The sequence below is a fragment of the Ascaphus truei genome, chromosome 8 (genome assembly GCF_040206685.1).
Source record: "Ascaphus truei isolate aAscTru1 chromosome 8, aAscTru1.hap1, whole genome shotgun sequence".
NCBI classification, from domain to species: Eukaryota; Metazoa; Chordata; class Amphibia; order Anura; family Ascaphidae; genus Ascaphus; species Ascaphus truei.
In genome coordinates, this window is record NC_134490.1 from 31,131,613 (window position 1) to 31,145,443 (window position 13,831).

Below are 13,831 nucleotides of genomic sequence, written 5' to 3' on the forward strand. Positions count from 1 at the left end.
TTGTATAGGAATATTTAAATGTGATGGGTTGAAAAAGCTGCATGCATTGTAGATTTCAGACTTAAATAAGTATACAGGGGTATTTAAAATACAGATTTATTAATATACAGGTATACATTTAGGTTTTTGTAGAGTATAAACATATATGGGATGGGAACATTCAGGTGATTGCACCCTACAGATGAATGGGCACAAATAACTATATAAGGGCATTTACTTAAGCAATACAGGGCTGCTAGGAATATCAGTGTGCATGGAAATTTAATGCAGGATATTCGTGGTTATATATTAAACTTTTTACTCATGGATCAAAATTCAGCTAGCAGGATTACTTTTGGGGGAACGATACAAATTAAACTTCCCCCAGGCCTCACATGTTTTGAGGGCTATGTTTAGTTCATTTATAATCAGTCATGCATTTTCAACACCAATAGGTTACTAGAGACGCTACCTCTCGCTGCTTTTTTTTTCTGCGAGTCTCACTGATTTAGGAGTCAGTCTTACTAACTTTTAATATCCGCAGTCTTGAAGACTTTAGTGGAGTCTTGTTTGAAAGCGAACACTTACCCATTAAAATCCCATATTATGGGGGCATCTGGAATCCCCAAATCTCACTGCTTGGGATGCCTGAGTTTTGATAGCTGTGTTACCACTAGTTCTAGGAATCCTGTCACCTCTTCTGATTGACGCGACAGATTCTTGTATTAAAAAAAAAAAAACTAACTGTGAGTAAAAACAGTATGTTCTGATTGACAAATGCAAAGTACAGACGCTTATCTCCCACAACACGTCTGGCGCAAAGCTCTGTAATACGGAACACTGGCTCGTACAGATGTTGTGAAAGTTCCATTTATCCACTGTTCATGGGGAATGTTTTTTCAGCCCAAATTTACTTTACGTTTCTTATATTTCTTATATTTCAAAACATAGTGCCTGATTTCTTAGAATGAATTGAGTTGGTGTCACCTACCTCTTGTGCAAGAAGAGGGTGATTGGTGACAGTGGCACTCGCCTCTTGTGCGGTTGTTTCCGGAGCTAAACTACGGAGACCCCCATTTCTGGCTATACTTATTGGGGAAGGTGCCGCCGGTTCTTCATAGAGGTTTAAAAACCCCTGCGGCACGCTGGCCAATAGAAAGCCTGACACAGAATATTTAAACCTCCATTTTATTTCCCCTGCAAGGTGGGATCCGGTAGCACCTTCTCCGGTAAGTATCTCAGGAAACAGGTTCCCGGTAGCCAAAACCAACGCTGTTGAGCCCTGGAGACAGGGCCGGTGCAGCAAGTGAATTTGCACAGGGCGGCAGTTTCTGAGTGCTGGCAAAAATGAAGCAACTGGGATGCCGTTCCGCAAGGCGGGTTCTCATTCCGACTGAGCCACCTGTGCTGAAGCAGGGATAACCTAAACTGTTGCTAGCCCTTGAGGACTGGAGTTGCCCACTCCTGGTTCAACCCCTTTCACCTACGTAAGTCCCGTGCACACACGTTTGACGTTCATGATACTGTTTGACCGGGGCGGTGATGGCAGTCATCCTTTGCACAGGGCGGCAAAATGCGTGACACCAGCCCTGTGCGTGGAGATACCCCCGCTTCAAATACATGTTAAATAAAAATCAGGTGGAAGTGCTCCTTTTAATCTGCCTTTTGGGGCATCAAACTGAGCTTTTTTTGGGTGGTACTGCACCTTTTTTAAACACTCGCACAACGACACATTTAATGCACGGGTGGACAACTTCAGTTCTCAAGGGCCACCAACAGGTCAAGCTTTCAGGATATCCCCGCTTCAGCACAGGTAGCTCAGTCACTGACCTGTGCTGGAGGACTGGAGTTTGCCACTCCTGCATGAATGCATTGACCGGTGATTGCAATGCGGTCCCACGTTTATCCTATGCCTTTCCGCGCAGGTGGTGATGGGGGTCCAGATGGTGGTGACGCTGCTGATGGCCAGTGTCATGCACAGGGTGTCCCCTTACTGCTCCTTTGGTCGCTGGCTTCTGTGCAATGGCAGGTGGGTCTGTGATAGAGAAGTTGATTAATTAGTTCAAGTCAGAAATAAACTGATCGCCAATGGGGTTATTTTAAAAATGCACTTTTTAACCCCTTAACGAAAGCTCGGTGACAGCAATGTAATGAACCCCCACCCTTTTGAAGGTTCAGTCCCTCCTACGACCAAGACAAACAGTGGCATGTTTAAAGATGCAGTTCTGCCTGGAAATGGTTTTTATTTTGTAAATATTTTCTGTACATAATTGGAACAAGGAGGTCCTAGAGAACCTCGCCATGTTCAGCGCCGCAGACATCCCTGTTCCCGACTAAATTACTAGAGTACCCACTGGTGTCGGGGCTCCCCCCCGGGGTAACACTACAGCCACCATGTTTCGCAGGATCTGCGTGCCAATTTGAAGCCACAATATCATCGGTTGAGGCGTCCGGTTGGTCGTGTTGGATTTCCCATGAAGAGCACGGACATCTTCGGCTGTAATGGTCTTCTGCACTAAAAATAATGCGGTTTCGCACGGTGGGGGCTCCCTGCGGGATTGCTGCTTCAAGGGGTTTAATCGGGGTGATGGTCACTTTGTTAACCTGATGACTTGGGAGAGGGTTAATTTCCTCTGGCTGCTCCCTTCTGTCTGAACAGGAGTTTGCACAGGCAAAGCCCCTCTGCCCCCCTCTATCCTCCCTCCTTATCTTTACTGGCTAACATGGACAGGATGGGCTAGAGCAGGGGGGCACGGCGGTTACCAAGGCCCCGCGCTCTTCCCCAGGCATTTCAATTAAATGCCAGGGAGTGCGCGCAAAGCCTCTAACTTCCCTTGCCTGATCTCCGGCGGTTTTCAACAACTCGTCACCATGGTAGCGCGGCATCAAATGACACTACGTTGTGACGTCAGAAGACGCCGGACACTAGGTAAAGGGGGGGGGGAGCTGTCAAGGGGACGCAGACTGAAATGTTTGCGCACCCCTGGGCTAGGGGATTACCAACACTACCCCCACCCCTCTCTGAGGAGCTGATTAAAAAGACAATGAATTAGGCGGATTGTAGATTTGATTGATCTGGCAAAAAAGAAAAATATTCGTCTATGTTATTGAGTCTGGGCGCCGAAAAGGCCTTTGATAGGATTGATTGGCCCTTCCTCAGGGAGACGCTGGGGGCGTTTGGGTTCGGGGGGCGCCTCCTAGAGGCAATACTAGCCCTTTACAATGGTCCCACTGCAAGGGTGCGACACCAAGGGTTCCCCTCGGAGGTATTTAACATCCGTAGCGGGACAAGACAAGGATGCCCACTTTCACCGTTACTATTTGCTCTCTGCATAGAACCGCTAGCGGCTCATATCAGAGCAAGCCCAGATATAACAGGGATAGATTAAGGGGAGCAGAAACATAAAGTAGCGTTATACGCAGACGATGTAATCTTGACACTGTCAAAACCCCTCACCTCCTTGCCCAACGTCTTTGCGATCTTGGGAACTTTCAGCTTGGTGTCGGGGTTTAAAATTAACCAGGCCAAGTCGGAAGCGCTTAACATCAATCTACCCAAGCCGGTCGAAAAATTGATAGAGCTCAACTTCAATTTTAAATGGCAACCCTCCGCTATCAAATATTTAGGGGTATATATATCACAAAGGACTACAACACACTATACAAAGCAAATTTCCCCAGAATGATGAAGAAACTGAAGGAGGATCTCAGGGTTTGGGCGGGCTATGGTCAACAGCGTCAAAATGAACCTGTTGCCTAAATTGTTATATCTGTTTCAAGCCCTCCCAATACCTCTTGTTAGGACTGAGGTCCTCACGCTGCAGGCTCACATTATTCAATTTATTTGGAATAAAAAAAGCCCACGAATTGCGAAAAACATACTGACAAAGCCAGTAACAAGAGGAGGGTTATCGGTACCTTGCTTGTTGGCATACTACAAGGCGGCACAATTATGCCAAATTGTCCAGTGGCACTCGAACCCAGCAAAAAGAAGATGGGTGGCCCTAGAAACAGAATGCTGCGCGCCAGTAAAACTACATGATCTGATTTGGCTTCCAAAACAGTGCAAGAAATCAATAGGGTTGCCACTCTGTGCAATTGCGAACTCGCTAGCGGTCTGGGAGTCATCTAAATTTAAGGCTAAATTGACCACACGACAGTCGTTGATGACCCCCCTGGTGGGAAATCCGGATTTTGCTCCAGGGCTGTTAGGTGACAAATTTGTAAAATGGACGCAAGCGGGATATTTACGATTAAAGGACCTGGAAGGAAGTAAATATATCAAGACGTTGGATATGATTAAGGATGAGAAAAAGCTACCCAACACAGAATTATTTAGATTCCTCCATGTCAGGGCATTCTATAATAAATTCCCGGTTCGCCCAGCACGAACCAATTTCGAACAGCTGTGTTCCAGAGAGACAGACACAAGGGGACTAACTTCTCGGATGTATAAGGAGGTGATCTGTCCGAAGACTTCTGACGCCCCCCGACTGAAATACATGCGACAGTGGGAGACAGATTTAGGGGAGACGCTAGAGGACGAGGAATGGGATCAAATATTACAGGCAGCAACCAAAAGCTCAATCTGTGCCACGTTAAAGGAGAACGCATATAAAGTCCTAATGCGGTGGTACCATACCCCATTGAAATTATCTAAATTTATCGAGGGCTATTCCCAGCTCTGCCCAAAACAGTGCGGGGAAACTGCTGATTTAAAACATATGCTGTGGTCTTGCCCGAACGTGGTCCCGATTTGGTAATCTATTAGGGAATGGCTAGAAAGGATCCTCAATTTGGAGGTCCCCCTGGACCCGTGGCTGTTCCTCGTGGGCAGACGGCGTCAGGGCGTGTCCAACGCGACACTCAAATTGGTTGCACATTTCGCAACCGCCACGAGGTGTGAGATCGCAGCAGTATGGAGACAACAGGAATTACCCACTATATCCAAAATCAGGAACAGAATTTGGCATGTCTGCCAGATGGAGCAGTTGACGAGTTGGATCAACGACTCTGGCCCCAAATTTCTAAACGTATGGGCCCCATGGCTGGCCCAAACAGACATCCCGGGGGTGGACGCCGCCACAATTTTGCACTAATATATATAAATGCGTTCTCCTTGGACAGATCAGACCCGACGGGACGTTGACATAGCGACGGAGAACGTAGAACTATTGAGACATCCACAATACACCCTAGCGTACACACAGAGCAAAAAGCAGTTCCTCCGCTCCGATGCAGCAGCTCCAGGTGCCCCCCACCCCCACCCACCCCACTGTGTCCCACCCCAGTTTTGTTTGTCCTGTCTGTCTTAGTGATGTGGTTTACGCGTGGTTTGTTACGTCTGTCTCATGTCCTGTCTAAGTGTCATTGTTTTGATGATAAAATTGTGTATTCTGTAACGTATGCCAATAGGTGGTGATATTATGTACGCACTGTAATACCAAATAAAAATGAGTTATAAAAAAAAAAAAAAAGACAATGAATTAATGTTGCTGATGTTTTCCTAGTTTATTCCGTTACAAACACCCGACAGAGGAAGAGCTAAGAGCGCTGGATGGGAAGCAAAGACCCAGAGGCAAGAGAGAAAGGTACGGTGCGTTTATATATTGGTGGTGTTTTAATAGGGAAAAAGTGCCAGAACCCTAAGAAAGTAATTTACACGTAAACTACAATTAATAATTCATCTTTAAATATGCCCAATCTGAAGCCTGTGGAAATAACAAGTTATTTTGTCACGGAGAATAAAAGGTGGGAATTGAACCCACGCCGCCAAGATATTTGATATAATTACAATAAGTGTGAAAAAGATACTTTCAGGGAGATAAAGTGACCCGTTGATGTGATTTGGCTGAAGCCGAAATCAAAACGTACATGTTGAAGACCAATGCCATTCTCTGCGTAATTGAAAATAGACGTATAGATCCAGTGAGCACAAGAATTGAAGTGTGTGTCCCCTATAGGAGGATGGATGGGGTGACAGAGGACAAGCCCCTAACGGTCCCGAGAGACATAGACCTACACTTGGACACCCAGCCAATCACTACCATGGACGCCCTAGGTAAGTCAGAGCTCCTTCTAGCTTTGTAATGTTACAGTCACTTGAGTTCCTTTTTAAAGCCCTTCAATGCCAGAGGTGTCATCAACACATTGACTATGGCCCTGAAAGGGTTACTGGTGCACTGTTTGCTTGGAAAATGAACTTGCCACAAAGTAAATAATTATGGAGTATGCACACTCCCGGACGCCAAAACCCATTTCTACATGACCTTCTCCAAATATTATGATTCTTCACCCCTCACTTGCCAACACCATCTAACTCTCTGCCCAAGCCTAAGAGTGGAATGGATAAAACAAAGATGGCGGTATCTTTGCATAGGATTTCGCAAGGGCGAAGGATAGCTTCATCTAATTTGTTCTCTTTGCTCTTTTCCCAGTGCTTCGCTACTTCCTGGAGTATCAGTGGTATATAGATTTCGCTCTGTACTCAAGCATCATCTACCTGTTCACCGAGGGGTACTTCTGTCTGGTGGATGCCCAAAATGAAGTTAATATTGGGGTCCTCTGGTGTTTACTCACTATCATCTTCTCCATGTATCCTTGAACATGGGGCTAAAGAGGGGGGGGGGGGTACTCTAGATCCTAAAAACTGGTTTACAGCGTCTACACAGGACCAATAAATAAAGGGCATATACAAGTCTATATAACTACATCATAGTAATAATCGCCCATAAAAACCCATTCACACCCAAAGTAAAACTTCTACATTTTTATTTTCCAGGTCTCCTGTATTTCCAATCTAATCTGGTAGTGACAACCCTCATCATTAGTTTGTGCACACCAGATAATTTAAAATGTGCCTGCAGAGTGTAGGAATAAGTCTTTATTATGAAAGATTAGATACAGATTGTAAAAACCTTCCAATTTGTTTCATTAATATGGAACACCATTTTCAAAAATATTTACACATGCGTTTATTTGTCCATTGATTTTAAAAAATAGTGTTCAACACGAATATTAAGCATGTCGCTGCCATGAGTTCATTTTGGTTTAAGGCATTACATCTGAGTGATTTGACACCTATTACAAAAATCTGACACCTAGAAGTATTTGAAATCATTTACCTTGGTTTGTAAACATGGGGAGACGACACTTGGGATGGGGTTTGATTTCCTCTTGCTGCTCCCTTCTATTTAATCACTCTGTGCAGAACAGGAGTTTGCACTGGCAAAGCCCCCTTATCTTTATTGGCTCTCAAAAAGACAGGGTGGGCTAGCAGTGGTGCTCAACTCCACTCAAGGGCCAACAAAAGGTCAGGTTTTAAAGATACCCCAGCTTGAGCATAGGTGGCTCAATCTTTAACTGTGCCACCTGTGCTGAAGCAGGAATATCCTTAAAACCCGACCTTTTGTTGGCCCTTGAGTGGAATCGAGCGCCCCTGGCTAGAGGTTGTGCAAACACATGATTGACGAGCGAGCACCTCCTCATTCAGGGGCCCAGATGAAAATAACATGCTTCCTCATTATTCAAATAAACCAAAAACAGCCAAATCTTTGCCATTAAGTGTGATAGGATGTTTTTAACCCCTTCATTGCTTGGGGGGGGGGGGGGGATTGCAATATCCCCTGGTGTAATGGGAGGGAGAAATGTTGGCGTCTTGTCAGTTTCCTTACCCAGAAGGCCGCAGCAAGGTCCTGTTCATGGTGATGCAGCATTACTTCCGGTCAGAAGAGGGAGGGGAGCGGTCGGTCTGCCTCACCTTTGCATTTCTCTTCGTCCTCATCGCCATGGTGGCGCTGATCATGAGGGAGGAATACCTGGAATTCGGGCTGGAGCCAGGTAACGGTCATCCAGTGTCATGCCTGCCGTAGACAGGTGGAGTCCTGCTGCTAAGTGACACACCCCGGGAACCAGTGACTCGCTGATTCTGCCTCTCCCACAGCAGGGTGACAGCCACAGGGGACTAGCGATGCACTGATAAGAAGGGACTTATAACCCATTGAATTTGTACTTGACACTAAAGGGTGACAGTAGGGACCTGTGTCCCGTCACGGCTGCTCCTCCCACTACAAAGAGACACAGAGAAACAAGGTGTCTACCACCCATGCCACTAAGTAAATGTTAGCCACTGCTCTCTTTCAGCCTGTGACAATTCTGTGTCACACGGCAGGGAATGTTCCGCTCTTAACTGTCCCTCTCTCGTCCGCTCAGGTCTGACAAGCGTCGGTCATAATCTGGAGCTTTTCCTGAAGCCGCTTGGCTGGCAGTGGTCGTAAGTCTGCTTCTCACACTACCATCTCACTGCAGAGAGGCACTGTGGGAGTTGGGTTACCAGTTTGTGATGGCTATAAATATGGGATTAGTGGAGAGTAACTCCAGTGTAAGCAGTATAGAGCGTGCAAGCCTATGTATCTGTACATGTGAGTTCATGTGAAGATGTGTATATTATTGTATACATCACTGTGTATCTGTGACGGAGTATCAGTGTCTTCTGTATGTGTATCCTTGTGTAATAGTGAATTTGTGCAGTGGTTAAATAGCATTAGGTGCTGGTATTGGGGTCAGCAGCTATAAATGGCAGAGGGCACCATTAACCCTTCCCCTCTGACATTGTAAGGGGTTAAAATTTGCATATTAAATATTTGCCCCGTCTAATTCCCATAGGGGCACCTACCTCTGTGATAAGAGGGTGTCTCATGCCGGTGATTCCTAGCAGTCAGCATATCCTGTTATCTGGATGCAGGTGCGACTAACTATACAGGGGAGTGGGGCCTTGTACGATCTGATTGGTCGATGTCATAGCCCCTCCACGCTTGCCTTGCGTGCGGTTGATGTGACTCCATCTTTGTTTTTTTTTTATTTGCCCCCAAGGATTCCCTTCACCAAACTCGCTTTCAAAATCGCCCTGGTGGCTATCTGCTCTTTCCTGGGCGGATGCCTCACCTTCCCCGGCCTGCGATTGGCTCAAACTCACTTGGACGCTTTAAAGATGGCGGCTGACAGACCAGTGCTCCAGTAAGTGCACTATTAGACGTAGTGTTACTTTTTACATTTACAAACTAAAGGGTTGGATTTTTTTTTTTTTTTTAAGGAAACATCAGATCATTAATTCTGATAAACATCACAGGCGCTAGTTTACTGGTCCTATCTGGAACGGCCCATTTAAAGATTGCACCTTACTGTGACGGCTCTTTCACTTCACTGTGGCCATTTTTTCCTGCCCACAGGCTGCTGCTACATGCCAGCTTCCTGCCACCCGTCTTCGTGGTCGTACTGTGGATCAAGCCACTCACCAGAGATTTCCTGCTGAAAGCACCAATGGGGAAGGAGTCTGTGGAGCTGTGAGTGGTACTGGCTGGTTCAGCAGCTTGAAGGATTCTGGGTAGCTCCTTTTTGTGGCTCTGCAGTACAGCTGTGTGTGTGTGATCTCTAGGCAGATGCCTTAACCCTTCAATGCCAGAAGGGCCTACAAAGCTAAAAAGAACAGATTACTTCCCATTTTTTTTTAAGGCTTTAACACCCCTCTGCCCCTCCTTACATCTCAGCCCCAGTTTCTCATTATACACCAAGGATGTCTTCTCCCTACCACTTTTGTATCTAAACCCCCTCGCTCACCTAAAACCTCTCTCCTTCACTGCCCCACACCTCTGGAATGCCCTTCCCCTCAGTACCCGACTGGCACGTCTCTATCCACCTATTAAGATCTTTCTTAAAACACACCTCTAACGAACCATCTGGGTAGCTCCACTGGCTGACACTATACATCCCATCTGCACTGATTTTGACCCCTTGCAGACGCACTTACCATTACACCCTTTTACTGAATCTCTGAGTTCTCCCTACTTAGCACTTGGATTGTAAGCTCTTCAGGGCAGGGACGCCTCCCAGTGTCTACTTATGTCTGAAGCGCTTATTCCCTTTTTGCCACACGTTACTGCTGTAAAGCGCTATATAAAAGATATACATATAAAAATTTTAATCTATCCTAATTCCCCTCTAAAAATACTTACTTCATACAATTTCCACACAGACCTGCCAAGCAAAAATCCCGACCTGCCAAGCAAAAATCCCCCTCCACCCAATTTTGTTTTCTTTTTGGGGGAGGTAGGGGGTCCCTACATATGTGGCCCCTCACTTCCAGGGACACCAAGCTTCCCAACATTTGTATTTTTGGTATAAAGGGGGATCAAGAAACCCACTTTAGCACTCAATTCCCTAGACTGATTGGTATATGGTTGACATTAAAATAAATGTTTATTAATCATCAATGATAAAAGAATGGGGGTTAAAATCCAAATAAGGAACACACACATATGAATCGTATGTCGAGTGCTTCCTGCACTCTGGATTATAATAAAAACGAAACAAATGAGTGAAATTAAATCAATGGTTCGAAAAAGGGGCTGATGTGCAGATTGCCTTTGATATTGAGGTGTTTCTACAACAGTATTGTATGGGCAGAGACTGAATGAGACGTGTAACAGCCTGTGTAGGTGGTCTGGCCCCTGGGGCTAAATAACACCCTGTAAAGGGGGTGGGGGGATTGAGGGTGTAGTGTTCCCTCCGATAGATACCAGATGTATACCCAGTGTGACACCACACTGTACCAAATGATAGGTACCGAGACTGCAATGGTATATACAGATAGTAATTGTGTAAGGTGTCCTATCATGAAGCTGATCACTGGTGAAGTGGTGACTCAGCTGTAACTGCTAGCAGAGGTACCAAGAGTGCCGTGTGGCTATTAGTATGCCTATGCCCATATTATAGAATGGGCTCAACCGCACCATCACCACAATTTCTAGGCTGAAGCGGGGTACCCCTCTTATATATTATTTGTATTTTTGGGCAAGCAACATATGTTGGAAACCGGTTCCCATATTAAAAATAATATAAGGCCAGTACATAACATTGCCAGCACCATTGGAAGCTTTTACCTCGTTTAACTCCACCTTGGGGGGGGGGTCGGGTTATAATTATCTCACTGGCTACTAAGGGATTAACAAATTCCCCATTTCTTGTCCCTTCCACAGCAGGGTAGATGACGAACACAGACAGAAGGGGCCCTTAGTCTGTCTCTACCACGCACTGAAAGGGACAGAGGCAGGCACCCCCATCTGACCCCTTTGCCCCAAGCCTCCCTAAAACAAGTTTCACACGTTCGCCAACTGAGGCGCGCGTCCCCCCCCCCCTTTTTTTTAAACCCATATCCTCACCCCCTGCACAGGATGTCCAACGCCACATACAACACTTTCCGCCTGTGGTTCATCGTGGCCCTCTGCCTGCTACGTTTCGCCATGACACGGTTCCACATGCAGGCGTACCTGGGGCTGGCCGAACGCTGGGTGGAGCAGATGAAGAGAGAGGCGGGACGCATCGCCACGCTGGAGATCCAGCGCAAGGTGAGGGAGGTGCTGGGAAATCTCCGTGCGCTGCAGCCTCCGGTTAAGACCTTTTTAAGCTTTTTTTTCCCCCCTTGCTACCCAGATCACACGCATCTTTTGCTACCTGACCGTGGTCGCCCTGCAGTATCTGGCTCCGATTATTCTCACCCTTCACTGCGTCCTAGTGCTCAAATCTCTGGGTACGTAAAGCTGGACAGCATTGTCAGTCCCTGCGTCAGCACAGGTGGCTCGGTCTTCGACTGAACCACCTGTGCTGAAGCTGGGATATTCTGAAAACCTGACCTGTTGGGGGTGCTTGAGGATTAGAGTTGAGCACCCCTGATATAATGTACTAACTTATGTCAGCGAGATCTGTGGCTGAGAACCTGGGGGGGGGGGGGGGATAGAATATTGTGTTTTATAAAAAGACACAGTACCAGCAAGCTCAAAACCCAAACCCACTATGCATATGTGTCAAAAGGAATGCTACTGGGACAGTGACCTAATGTATACAAAAAAAGCCCCAATGCTACTTCCAATCTGACAAATTATATAGTTTAATACCATCCATTTTTCTTCTCATACGTATGGGTCTTCTAGTTCCATTCCTTTGGCCAAAGCATTAAAAGCCTGCAACCTCGTCACGCTAACCCCTTTCCTGCAGGTCCGACACTACCTGCTAACGTTCTTCTCGCCTCGCTAACGGGGAAAGAAAGGCCTCGCACTGGTCATTCACAAGTAAATGACAGGACCGGATATTAAAAGTGTGCTGTGTGACAGACCTCCCAACAATTGTTACCAATTGACATTTAAAGACACACAGTCCCAGCTCAAACCCCAAACCCACTATACTGTATGTACTTGTGTGAAAAGCAAAGCTATACATAACTATATTTAAAAAAAAAAAAAAAGTCTCTTCTCCCCACCCTCCCCGAGTAAACTCACATTTAACTAGGGTGACCATATTTTCACCGGGGCAAATTTTGTACATGAGCGGCTGGCAACTTGCCAGCCACGCATGCGCGATTGCCAGCCGCTCACACACAAGCGCAGGAAAAGGAAAAAAAACAGGACTTCTATAAAACATAAATTTTAAAAAGTTGGGACCCGGGACATAGTTAAAAATAAAAATTCGGGACATCTGGTCACCCTACATTTAACCCCTTCACACCCAGATTGAACTGCAATCCCTTGTACAGTGCGTATCTAAAAAAAAAGGAGGGTGTAGGTGAATTAAAGTGTGTTATATTTTAACTTACATTTATTTACACGTGTAATATATTGAATTATATGTATATTGGGAACACACACAAAGATATATAAATATAATTAGTGCGCATCTTAAAATAACGGGTGTGTGTATATATATAGGTGACTATTCTTGGGGCCTGTACCCCGAGCCCCCCGGCTTCTCACCTGCTGTAGACTCTGCTCCATCCCTCCCCGCCATCTCCGCGGAGGAAGACGACTCAGAGGACGTCCAGGCCGCGGTGGAGCAGATCACGGGGGCCCTGGGCGCTCTGCGCGGCCTCTTCACGCCGTTGTTTTACCGCGGCCTCTTCGCCTTCCTGACCTGGTGGGTCGCCGTGTGCCAGCTCGTCACCTGCCTGTTCGGCCTGTACTTCCACCAGTACCTTGGCACTTCGTAGCAGGAATCCTGGTGGATTAGTTACCGGGAAGAAGAAGGCGCATGGTCTCGGGCTACTTGGTTTCCTGTCCAAAGGGCTATTTCTGCAGTCTCTGCTGGTTCCTCTGGCAGCAACCTACCAACATGAGAGCGACACCAACCAAGGAGCTGAAGTGGATTCAAAAGTATTAGTACTGTGCCTCATTCAAAAATATCTACGTTTGCTGAACACGGACTGCATTTTGGCTAGATTGAAGGGATATTTATACTGGAACTGGGGGGGTGGGGGGGGGTCTGAAATAAAACACCCTTGTGTTTTGAAAAAGAAAATTGAGCAGTACTTCTGTAAATAGAGTTTGTACATTAAATTGTTAATAAAAGTAGCGGTGCGGGGGGGGGTGAGAATAAAGTAACGGGCGGGGGGTGTGTGAGAATAAAGTAACGGGCGGGGGGGTGAGAATAAAGTAACGGGCGGGGGGGGGTGTGAGAATAAAGTAACGGGCGGGGGGTGTGTGAGAATAAAGTAACGGGCGGGGGGGTGAGAATAAAGTAACGGGCGGGGGGTGTGTGAGAATAAAGTAACGGGCGGGGGGGTGAGAATAAAGTAACGGGCGGGGGGGTGTGAGAATAAAGTAACGGGCGGGGGGTGGGAATAAAGTAGCGGGGGTGTGTGAGAATAAAGTAACGGCGGGGGGGGGGTGAGAATAAAGTAACGGGCGGGGGGGTGAGAATAAAGTAACGGGCGGGGGGGTGGGAATAAAGTAGCGGGGGGGGTGAGAATAAAGTAACGGGCGGGGTGGGAATAAAGTAGCGGTGCGGGGGGGGAATAAAGTAGCGGTGC

At 46.6% G+C, this 13,831-nt stretch overlaps 1 protein-coding gene across 1 annotated transcript in view; it reads left to right on the forward strand.

The window, feature by feature from the left end:
* Positions 1-13,267, forward strand: part of TMEM161A (transmembrane protein 161A) — a 13,734-nt gene extending 467 nt beyond the window's left edge. Inside the window, exons 2-12 of the mRNA XM_075611138.1 lie at positions 1,905-2,008; positions 5,490-5,570; positions 5,943-6,040; positions 6,417-6,573; positions 7,667-7,818; positions 8,191-8,251; positions 8,851-8,994; positions 9,207-9,320; positions 11,207-11,381; positions 11,467-11,563; positions 12,735-13,267. Coding sequence (XP_075467253.1) covers positions 1,905-2,008; positions 5,490-5,570; positions 5,943-6,040; positions 6,417-6,573; positions 7,667-7,818; positions 8,191-8,251; positions 8,851-8,994; positions 9,207-9,320; positions 11,207-11,381; positions 11,467-11,563; positions 12,735-13,012 — 1,461 coding nt within the window. The 3' untranslated portion in view covers positions 13,013-13,267. The remainder of the gene's footprint in view (positions 1-1,904; positions 2,009-5,489; positions 5,571-5,942; positions 6,041-6,416; positions 6,574-7,666; positions 7,819-8,190; positions 8,252-8,850; positions 8,995-9,206; positions 9,321-11,206; positions 11,382-11,466; positions 11,564-12,734) is intronic.
* The last annotated feature ends 564 nt before the right edge of the window (positions 13,268-13,831 follow it).